The sequence below is a fragment of the Rattus rattus genome, chromosome 3 (assembly GCF_011064425.1).
Source record: "Rattus rattus isolate New Zealand chromosome 3, Rrattus_CSIRO_v1, whole genome shotgun sequence".
Classification (NCBI taxonomy): Eukaryota; Metazoa; Chordata; class Mammalia; order Rodentia; family Muridae; genus Rattus; species Rattus rattus.
The window spans coordinates 31,782,020-31,793,856 of NC_046156.1; the positions used below are offsets into that span (position 1 = coordinate 31,782,020).

Consider the following 11,837-nt stretch of genomic DNA (forward strand, 5'->3'; position numbering starts at 1 on the left):
AAATAAAATGCTGTATTTTCCAAATCTTCATATTATAATTTTATGATCTTATTTTGGTTTATGAACCGGTTATACCCATTCATTTTTATTATTAGGATTTTCATTTCATTTTTTTAGAAAACAAACTCCTGGGCTGGAGAGATGGCTCAGTGGTTAAGAGCACCAGCTACTCTTCCAGAGGTCCCGAGTTCAACTCCCAGCAACCACATGGTGGCTCACAACCATCTATGAGATCTGATGCCCTCTTCTGGTGTACAAGTGTACACACAGATACATAATAAATAAATAAATCTTTAAAAAAACTTAATCACATTTCAAAGAATTTTAGAATGTATAGGAATTTACTCATACTTTTAGCAAAAATGACTTGCGATATTCAAGTAAGAATTTAATCCTAACAATGGATTATCACAGTGTTGTTCATTTACTTTCATATACTACAGATCAGTAGGAACCATGCTATACGGTACACAGCTATAGAGTAAGATGCTGCCTCAACACACACACCAGGCAGAGGTGCACAACTTTTTTATTATTTTATGTATATGAGTGTTTTGCCTTGTGTGTCTGTGCACCAAACATGCTGGTATGAGAGGTGATGGGCCCCTCTCTATGTGTGCTAAGAATTGAACAACAAATGCTCTGACCAACTGAGCCAACTCTCCAGCCTGTGGCACACACCTTTAATCCCAGTACTTAGGAGGCAGAGGCAGAGGCAGTCAGATCTCTGATTTTAAGCCAGCCTGGTCTACAGATCAAATTCTAGAATAGCCTGGGCTACACAGAGAAAACTTATGTTAAAAAACAAACAGACATATGCAGCAGATATCATAAAGGATTAATATTACCAATACATAAGAAAATGATTATAAGTCAAGAATAAAAAGACCAACACCCATTTTAAAAATAGAGAAACAGGGGTTGGGGATTTAGCTCAGTGGTAGAGCGCTTGCCTAGAAAGCTCAAGGCCCTGGGTTTGGTCCTCGGCTCCGAAAAAAAGAAAAAAAAAAAAAAGAGAGAGAAACAGTTGACGAGTTCATGAAATCATGGAAATGGCAGAATTATAAAATCTAAGAGAGGCTCAATTTCATTTACTAAAGTGACTTAGGAAGGACTTGGGAACTTTACAAAGTTGATAGATCTTGGTGGGCAGTAGCATTGCTGTGATAATTTGGCAATGATCTGTTATGCACTGTGGAATTTTAGGAGTAAAATATACTGACATGTTGAGTCAGGGCCCTTTCACACTGAGAATAAAGAAATATTACAGAATGGAGCAGAAGGCTCTCTTGTACCACTCGGGATGGGGATATAGTCATGTGAAGGAAAAGCACTACAGTTTTGATTAGTATGCTTAACCTGAACGTATCCTTGCTTATACCTGTCAATGTGTGTTCTGCACATGCACAGGGCATTTCAAGGAAAGATGCTGTAGAGTCTGGTTAATGTTAAGTAGACTGAGGAATGGTGATAGGAAGACTTATTAGTCTTCACTATATAATTCTCTATTAGAGTTGTCATTACACTATGTGGATTACACCATGTAATCTCCAGCCCCATTTATTGAAGGAGTGTCTCACATACCCAGGTTGGACTGAAACTAAGGAGAGGTGCAGTTAATTTTGAATTCTAATACTATCTCTACTTCCAAAGTGCTGAGGTCACAGGCATGACCCACCACATATGTAAATCTCTGTACAGCAGACAGCAGGAGTCTTCCCTTCCTTTGAGCTACAAAGGGAACAACCAAGTGACTCTAACCTTTAGGACTGACATCTGGGCCTCGACTGTGCTGAACTTCATGCAGAAAGACATGCTTTTCTTTCAGTACTGCCAAGTTTTCTAAAGCTGTGCTATGCTCAGGCCGTGACTTTAAAAGGGACATGTTATTTATTACTTCTGAAAGTTCTGAAGAATTTTTATAAGTAGCCCAGGATTGCTGGTTTCTCTGTGTAGTTTCCACTTTAAAATGATTGCACGACAAACTTCTAATCCTTCCTAATTCTTTGGACTCAGAAATATCTTCTTCACTGTCTCTGTAAATAGGATGTTTTATTCCCACAGGGTAAAATAAAGAACTAGAAACTTGAGTGTTGAATTCATCTAGTTCATGATGCTCAGAGTGATCCTGAGTGGTACTCAAGAGCTGGCCACTAATGTCACTGCTAGAGATTGGTGATAAGACCCACTCGTCATTTCTGTCTATGTGACTTTGCAAAACAGAAGGTGGAGTACCTTCTGAGAACAGGTCGCTGTTTTCAGGAGCTGGATTAGTGACTGCGTTTAAAAGGTAAGGAATATGTAAGCTTGTATTTATACCTTCCGGTTTATTTGAGGGTGAAACACTACCATAATTAATTGCATTTCCTTGGATAGATTTACTAGCATCTTCTTTGCTGTCCCCTGGCACTTCCTCACTCCACTCCAGAGACGAGTCCAAACTGCTCCCTGTGTCTCCGTAGCACTGCCCCTCTAGTGCTTTGCCAGTGTTAGCATCTTCATGGGGTCCTGAATTAAAACCTACACAGGTTCTATCACAGAATTCTGACAACAGAGTCACAGTAGCAGTGAGGGCCTCTTTAGGCTTGCCATCGGCAGACGACAGGAGTGGCAAGTGCTTTCCTGCAATTTCTCGGCAGCCTATATCCCCAGAGCTCTTCTGAACACAGGAATCATCTATAAGCACAACCTCCTTCTCCCACCTCTCTGAATCCTGGGAAAGTCTGCTGTCTTCTTGTGACATCTCATCAGTGTCACTGGCCTCAAAGTTGCTCAGATTAAAAGAAACTTCCAAGAATGGCTGTGCAGCTTTCTGAACAGTATCCAGATTTTCTCTCTCAGCACTGCTTTTAGAAACCATGTCTACAATGTCATCAGAGATTCTAGAGCTGGTACTTAGAGAAGACTCGACTTCAATTTGTTTATGTTCTATTTCTGACAGTGGCGACAGTGATCTATACTCCGGTTCCAATGTTGTATCTGCATCTGCCCCCTGAATACCTTGAGTGGAAAGTGGCCCTTGTATACACACCTTCTCATTTTGATTAAAAGGCACTTTGCTACTGTACTGAGTGTCAGATTCTGACAATAAGTCGATACTTTCTTTACTGCTGCAGCTAACCCATACGCTGCTGTTCTTACAGAATGAAGGTGCTAAGCTTTCTTCCGGACTCCAGGACTGGCAATCATCTATCGGTTTGTCCTCACTGTATAACTCTCCCTTTTCAATACATGTTTCAAAGAGCTCTGACTTTTGTTGTACCAAAAGTTCAGACAAGTTAAAAATGTTCACATCTTCTTGGGCTTCCGGTTTGTCCTGTGTGTCATTTTCATCTCTAGCAGAACAGGGAGGTGACCTCTGGGAGGGTAAATACCTGGCCCACCGGCTTGTAGTTCTTGTAGGATTTTCTGACTGCTGCTCACAGTGTAAATTCCCTGTGCTCTGTGTCTCAGCACAGTCTTCCTTTGGCTTAGAAGTAATCTTCAGACAGCCCTGTGGTTGTATCTTAGGAACATGTCCTATACTCTCATCAGGCAGATCCTTCCTGGTAGTTGAGCTGGACTTCAGAAGAGCTAATATCTGGGCTTTGCTTCTGATGGTTTGTGAAACTCCAGGACAGAAAGAGTCCAAGCCATTTCTTCTCATGGACTCACTGGCCAATAAAGAGTCTGAATATTTGGTTTCAGAACTTACAGGAAAGCAAAGTTTGTCCTCTTTACCTAGTGTGTCTGTGTTAATCGTGAAGGATGAAGAAAGAGATGATAGAGACATGTTGCTTCTCTCTGTGCTCCTGAACGTGACAGGACTCTCGTTGTCTGCTGACGTAGTCGTCACATCTTTATGACCAACAGTGGAAAACAAAGGAAGTGTGCTGGAGAACGTGGGAAGAAATCTTGGGCCAGGCAGGCCAGAGTTCCCATCGCCAAGCGAGGCAGCTGGTCCACTGTTTTCATTAACAGTCACTTTCTTTGGCATCTTATATGGTCTTTGAAAACCCTAAATAGATTAAAACAATTATCAGCTATACCATTATTTCTAAGGAAAATGTGAAATTCATTTGCTAAAAAGAATAACAAAGAACATGTATGTTTTGCCTAAGGTAAATAATATTTTAAATGTGCTAAATTAAAATATAAACATGTATTAGTAAGACTTTTCTAACGTGGATTTACTTTTGTGTTAACCTAAGTAAACAATGGAGCACCATTTTAATAGCAACCTATGATAAGAAATATACTAGTTTTAAAAATACCTTTTAATTATACATTGACATATTAGTTCCCACATAGAAACGTACAGTAGCCTTCCTTTTTAAGCCAGATGGCTGACACCCAAGAGACCGGCTGGAGGATACAAGTGTCCTTGGGCCTGACTCCAGGGCTTCTCTAGGGCCATCCGGTTCAACAGCTCTGCTTCCAGCAGCCTTAGCCTCCTCAACTGTGATTAAATACCGGTCAGTTTCCAAGTCATCTCCAGGTTTCACCTAAGTTTTAAAAAATAAACATCCAAATTGCATAACTGGGTAATTTTATATATACCAGCAGGTTCCCCAGCAATGAACAAGATACAGTGAACATTCGACTACGTTGCTAAAGTAATCAATCAGCAAATCCTTCAACTATTGATTATCATGCACAAGTTACAATCAAAAACATATACAAGGAAATAAAACGATGAAAATGTCACTAATTGTTCATTCAGCAGTGCACACTGTGGGCTCCTGAAAGCTTCCTTTCACTTAGAACCTATACAATTAGTCAAAGCCATTAGTCATCAACTCTGTATTTTTATAAATGTTTATAGATTAGAACTTTATAATTATCCCAAATAATAAGTTCAGTTACATACATGTAATCACATTCCCAACAGAGCATTGTTTAGTCATTTTATTAATTGCTTCCAGTTCTAGAGTAAAACACTAAGATTATCAACTTAGAAAATACATCTTTATCATATTAAATGTTTACTAATGAAACTACTTAGGATAAAATAACGTTAGCTACATTAATTAAACATCTACTAAGAAAATGCCTCTCCTAGTCTCTCGTCATAAATCTTAAAGAACAGTCACTATTAATGATACAAGATCTCATGACTCAGCATCCACATAGTAATAGTAGTATTGGAATGGATTTTAGCACATGCTGTTATTAGAGAATTTCTAATTTTCAGAACAACACTGATCTGTTCTAGTTGAAGTGTAGACACAGGTCATGGGCTGCATAGGAGGTGTTTCAGGGTCTTAAAGGAGCCAGAGCAGTTCTAATGCCTTCAGTCCTTTCCTTCTTCAAACACAAGAAAAACACAAAATGTGTATTTGAGGAAATATTTAAATGGGAATAATTCCACAAAGACTATCAACCCACTGTCTGAAGGCTGAGAGAGAACTCAGCAGTGGAGCATACACCTTACAGGAATGAGGCCGTCAGATCCATCCCCAGCACAACAAAACCTCACCTAATAGAGGCCGATTCTAGGGTCACATCCTGGGTTTGATTATAAACTGCAACCACCATTCTATGTGCACAAACACACTACTAAACCTTTCTGTGCTGCACTCCTGATGTAAAAACATTATAGCACTGTCATAAAAATTAAAATGAAATGACTAAAGGCTGACAGCATAAGGTACAGCTATAATAAACAAAATATCAGCTACACCTATCAGCATCAGTACTCCGACTACACTATTAAGAATATTCACACAGGAGTATCTATTTAAGGTTTTAAATTTCAAGGGAAGTGAGGTGAAGACATTAAAATACCTCAAGGCACTTAAGAAACAGGCTTTCCAAACATGTTCCTTTGTCATCATATAAAATTGCCTGTTAGAAAACAAGAGAGAAAAGTTAAAAAATTTTCAAAAGGGAAATCAAAATTTGTCATATAAGGAAATCATAATTATATATGCTCTGTAACTTGCATTTGAAAGTACATCTATTTCAAATGTTACTGCATCCACTGAGCATGGGAGCTGAGGTACAGTGTAGGAAATGCAAGGACTCAGGTGCTAGAGAGATGGCTGTGAGCAAAGCATCTATGGACAAGCAAAAGGACCTGGAGTCAGTTCCCAACACCGACGTAAAATCTCAGTATGAGCTATGTCCACAGCAGAAGTGAGGGAGATGGAGCTAGGAGAGGCCAGCCTAGCTCACTGCTGAGCTCTGGGGTCAGTGAAAGACCCAGTCTCAAATAATCAGAAGACATACAATGTGGACCTCTTATATAGGCAAAAAATAAATAATAAAGTTACATAAATTGAACTTACAGACCTAAGGCAAAACTAGTTTTTATTTTAACAAACTAAATATTCTTTAAAACTAAAGTAAATAGGGCTGTGAGATGGCTCAGTGGCTAAGAACACTGGCTACTCTTCCAGAGGTCCTGAGTTCAATTCCCAGCCTCCACATGGAGACTCACAACCATCTGTACAGGGATCTGTTGCCCTCTTCTGGCACATAGGTGTACATGCAGAGCACTCCTACATTTAAATAACTAGAGAAATCATTTTTAAAAGTACAGTAAATAATCACCTCCCTACTGAAAAGCCTCCCTCAATGATAGATTTACAATAGTGAGTCTCAATCTGTGGGTCATGACCCCACTGGCAAACTTCTATTATAACAGTAGCAAATGTTATAAAGTAGCAATGAAATAACTTTATGGCTGGGGGTCACACAACATGAGCTATATTAAAAGGTCATAGCATTAGGAAGGTGGAGAACCACTGCTTTACAATGACAAAGAAACAGAATAAAAACAGAATGTGAAGAGACTTAATACCTTCACTTAAGAGCACATATTTGATCTGAAGGACATGACAGTCATTAGTATGTGCATGATATCAACTCACAGCCTAGTTTCTGTAGTAAATGCTCAAAAAGATTTAGTGGCTGGAGAGATGGCTCAGAGGTTAAGAGCACTGGATGGTCTCCCAGAGGTCCTGAGTTCAATTCCCTGCAACCACATGGTGGCTCACAACATGAGAACTGGTGCCCTCTTCTGGTGTGCAAGTATACATGCAGGAACAACATAGTGTACATAATAAATAAATAAATCTTAAAAAAAAAAAAAAAAAAAAGATTTAGCTAGAGCTGGGTGATTGGGGCACACACCTTTAATCCCAGCCTTTGGGAGGCAGAGGCAGGGGGATCTCTGAATTTAGGTCAGCCTGATCTACACAGTCCAGGACAACCAAGGCTACACAAAGACCATGTCTCAAAAAACTTAGCTAGAAAATGGGTCCTGGAGTCAAGTCTAAGCTCATGAATCACTCCAGTACTTTCATCTGGGATTGAGAGTGGGTGAGATACTTCATCTGTACCCCTCAGTAAAATAAAGACAAAATTCTTTATCTGTAGGAGAGTCGTGCAAATGAAATTAACATGCTGAAAGCATCACAACCAGCTCATAGTAAATTTAACTCAAAACAAATTGAAAAATGTCTACTTACTGAACTTTCATAATGTGCAAAAACACATTATGAAAATGTCTTTTTCACATCATGGTAATGTGTGGCCATAACTGACATTTTATTATCAACAGAGTTTCCTTAATGCTCGATCAAAAGGCAAGAACACATCTGTTACAGGTCGTAGTCAACTGCTTGGCACTTACCTTGTTGCCTAAGTGAGTGGTCTTCAAAACTCCATCTTGCCACACTTTGGACTTCTTCATCTTTTGATGAGTATATAGGACCTTATTTCCAAAAGTAAGGAGACATCATTGCCACTTGCACATATTTAATATCATATAGCTTACAGGGCATATAAAAATAAAGATGCTCGGGGTTGGGGATTTAGCTCAGTGGTAGAGCGCTTGCCTAGGAAGCGCAAGGCCCTGGGTTCGGTCCCCAGCTCCGAAAAAAAAAGAACCAAAAAAAATAAATAAATAAAAAAAAAAAAATAAAGATGCTCTTAATCAAAATAATAGGACATGTATCATCACAATAACAATATCAGTGAAGAGCTGTGGCTCAACTATAAACTGCAGGCTTAGCATCATGAGACCCTGAGTTTAACACCCAGCATAAAAAAATGGGGGGAAAACAATTTTAAGGACAGGAAGACAACTGACTAGCTGGGTAGTACTAAAAGGTAAAGAAAAAAATGGCAAGTAGAAGTCTTTAAGTTAAGCGAACATCGAAAATCATTTTAAACTGCCACATTGTCAGTGGGAAGGAACCACAGCTACGGGTTACCTACACGTCTCATTCAGAGCTCTCTGAGTACAGCCCAAAGCTGACAGCTTCCTCAACTGTCACAGCTTGTGAGGTCAGAACAACTTCACACTGCTCTTAACATTAGATTCCGCCTCCATCAGTGGAAGAACGGAGTTCCCAACCGTTATATATGGTGCTAGATTCAATGACAGATTGAATCCAGAAACAAGTGTGAAAATCCAGCTATTACTGCATCAAATGCTAAAAAAATGTAAGGGAAAAAATTGTCTAGCAATGCATGGGCTGGAGAATTAGCTCTGCTGGAAACTGTCTTCCTCACAGGCATGAGAACCTGACTTTGAGCCCCAGAATCTGCATAAAATGCCAGACATGGTAATGCATCCTAAGTGGACACAGGATGCCTAGGATCTGCAGTCAATCTAACCTCACTGGTAAGCTCCAGGCCAAAGAGAGACCTTGTCCCAAAGGAGCTGCATGGCATTTCTGAGGACGGCACATACACTCACATACATACACACACATTAGTAATCTTCAAAAATATCTAACAATGTTACTCTGGCAAATGTTTTCTCCTAGTGTAGTTATTACTTGGAAATTTTATTTACTTATCATTAAAAATGCAATTTACATTAAAATGTACTGATTTTTTTTTTTAGTATTTTTAAATGCTTTTATGTCTAGTATAAATAATAAGATAGAAGCTCTACACACCAATGTTATTTAGGGTCTTTGATATTTTTTTATTGTACAAAAAAGTCTTAAGACCAAATAATGTGTTGCTATAGACAGAAGTGCCATTGACAGGTCTTGAAGTGAAAAAGATTGTTTCCAATGAAGTTTTAACAAATGACTTCTATAGAATATACAGATAATAAGTAGGAATTAGGTTTCCCAGATAAACCTCAGTACCATATCTGGGACACAATTATACTAGAAAACTAATCATTATCTGATGTTCGAACTTAATTTTATACCCTGTTTTTTCTTGTTTTGAAGATTCTGGTAATGCTAACAAGATACTTGAAAGGGACAGGAAGAAATAAAAGGAGAGGAAGGAAAAAAATTTTAAAAATTAGTCAGACTTAGGGGCTGGGGATGCAGCTCAATTAGTACAGTGTTTGACCAATTGTGTCTTCACAAGACTGGTTTTGGTCTCCAGCATCACATACATAGGATGTGATGGTTTAAGCCTATGATCCCAGCACTTGGGAGAAAAAGGCATGAGGATCTGAAATTCAAGGTAATCCTCAACTTCATTTAAGGCCAGTCTGAGATACATAAAATCCTGTCTCTTATCCCTCTCCAACAAAAAGGAAAATTATTAAGACTTACAATAAATTCTTGACATTCCATTGTTTCTTCTGAGATTATAAAATAGTCAGGTCCAGAAAATAATCAGTTTTTATTCAACATTTATAGCTTCTAAAATGAAAAACAGCAGAGAATTATCAATCAACCCTGATAAAAAGAATAAGTATCAAATACAAAGTTCTTCAATAAATCTTGACTAGAAACAGAAACCAAAGAATTCCAAGACTATCAAGCCATCAAGAGAAACAAAAGTGTATCTGTCATGGAGGACACAACTTTGAGACACCACACAATGGAAAATATAGGTAAAACTAAGTAAAATTGACAAAGTTACTAATACTCTGTAAACACCTCTCCAGGTGCCTTTGCTATATATCAGAAAATGGATTGTTTTTTCCTTCAATATGTATTGCTCCTTAGAACCCAATTTCAATTTATTTTCCTAAATCATACTTACCACAAGATGGCCCCCTTGTGTTTTAAATTTTTTTCTGTTAGAGTAATCCTTATGTATACAAGAACTGGTTTCAGGACCACAAATATCAACATCAGGAACCTTCCACTTGCATTCACACATAAAATGTCAGGTTTTTTTAGCATATAATATAGGAGCGTGTACACATTCTCTAACATAAATTAAGTCATCTCTAGATTATTTATACCTAGTGAGTTGTAAATGATATGCAAATAGTGATTAAACTGTATTATTTAAGAAATGGTAGCACGCCTGACTTAGTGGAACACACCTTTGATTCCAGTACACAGGAGGCATAGTCAGGTGGATCTCTGTGACTTCAAGGTCAGCCTGGTTGCCTGGTCTATGTACCTACAGGGCTCCAGGATAGTCAGGGATAACTACAGAAGAAACGAAGAAGAAAAAAATGATAATTAAAAAAAATCTGGGGCTGGAAAGATCCTGAGTTCAATTCCCAGCAACCACATGGTGACTCACAACCATCTGTAATAGGATCTGATGCCCTCTTCTGGTGTGTCTGAAGACAGCTACTGTGTACTTATATATAATAAATAAATCTTTTAAAAAAAAATCTGTATGCACAGTACTAACAGGTTTTTTTTCTATTTTCCATCTGAACACAGATACAGAAATTACAGATATAGAGGGCTAACTATACCTTAGTCAATACAGCAAAGTATCCTAGGACCAAATATACATATGATTCCTCTGCAAGGAATTTTTCTTTCGTTTACCCAGTGCTAAGGGCTGATGACAAGGCCTTACGTAAACTAGGTAATAGTGCTTACACGCATCCAGCCTTTGTGTGTGTTTAAAATAGGATCTGGCCAAGTTGCACAGTCCTGCTCTGGCCTCTGGAATAGCTGGACTATTACAAGCAATACTCCAGCACACCCAGGAAGAGAAATCTCTTAGACAGTGGTGCTGCACCTACTTTAACTATCCTGACAACTGGTTAAAAATATAAGGTCAAATTTTGAAATCTTGAAATCATCGATGGTGAACTGAAAATCGATGCCAAAGCAACACACACATGAGCACACATATCTACAAGTGGTTCCAGGGACATGACGTGACAACTAGCTATTACTAACTGGTAACATTTCAGGTCCAATTCTTGATCTATTACATTAGAAAGTCTGGCTCTGGAGCCCAACAAACTGTTCTCACAAGTCCTCACCAGTGAATGGTGGCTCCCAACCCGGAAACAGTATGCGCAGAGGCCTGATCCTTAAGCAGCATAGAAAAGGGAAAGCACTAGAGAATGAGGATGAGGCAGGAGTCATCAGTAATCGGATGTATATGATCTTTTGTTATGCTGAGGAGAGCTTTCCATGAAAACAGCAGGAAGCCGTAGCATAACCTTGCTTTTAAAGAAAAGCTGACACAGTAGCTCAGAACAGCACGGCCCAAACCAGTAAAGTTTCCAAACCACAAATAACAGTACAAATACCTAAAAGAAACATAGCTTTACTTGCCAGGACTTGACAAAGCAAGGTTTTGTGTCACTAAATAATAATGGACCCTTGGTCCTTTATCAGCCCCTAAAACAACCACAACCGGGATGGGCCTCGATAGTGACTGCCTCACCCTGCATTCTAACGGCGTCTCGTGGGCGGTTTCTGTGGAGGCGAAGTCAGTGTCCAGGGCTCTCCCAACCGCGCCAAGTCGCCCAGTCTATTAACCCTTCATTGCCTAGAACGCCAGAAAGTATCCATTTCACCTGCTCGATGACATGAACTCCACTTTCGAATTTCTCCCGCGAACTTGAGAGACGTCATCAAGTAGGGACGATGCGGCTGAGGCCCCACCGCCACCGTTCTCAAACCACCAATGGAATTCTGCATCCGAGCGCAGTCAACGCGCTT

General features: G+C 39.2%; 1 protein-coding gene across 1 annotated transcript in view; it reads right to left on the minus strand.

The window, feature by feature from the left end:
• The window catches only part of Zgrf1 (zinc finger GRF-type containing 1), a 62,025-nt gene extending 50,253 nt beyond the window's left edge, over nucleotides 1–11,772 (minus strand). Inside the window, exons 1-6 of the mRNA XM_032897356.1 lie at nucleotides 11,150–11,772; nucleotides 9,516–9,605; nucleotides 7,619–7,699; nucleotides 5,767–5,826; nucleotides 4,299–4,484; nucleotides 1,762–3,997 (exon numbers count right to left, since the gene is read on the minus strand). Of these exons, the coding sequence (XP_032753247.1) occupies nucleotides 1,762–3,997; nucleotides 4,299–4,484; nucleotides 5,767–5,826; nucleotides 7,619–7,699; nucleotides 9,516–9,536 (2,584 nt within the window). The 5' untranslated portion in view covers nucleotides 9,537–9,605; nucleotides 11,150–11,772. The remainder of the gene's footprint in view (nucleotides 1–1,761; nucleotides 3,998–4,298; nucleotides 4,485–5,766; nucleotides 5,827–7,618; nucleotides 7,700–9,515; nucleotides 9,606–11,149) is intronic.
• Nucleotides 11,773–11,837: the final 65 nt, after the last annotated feature.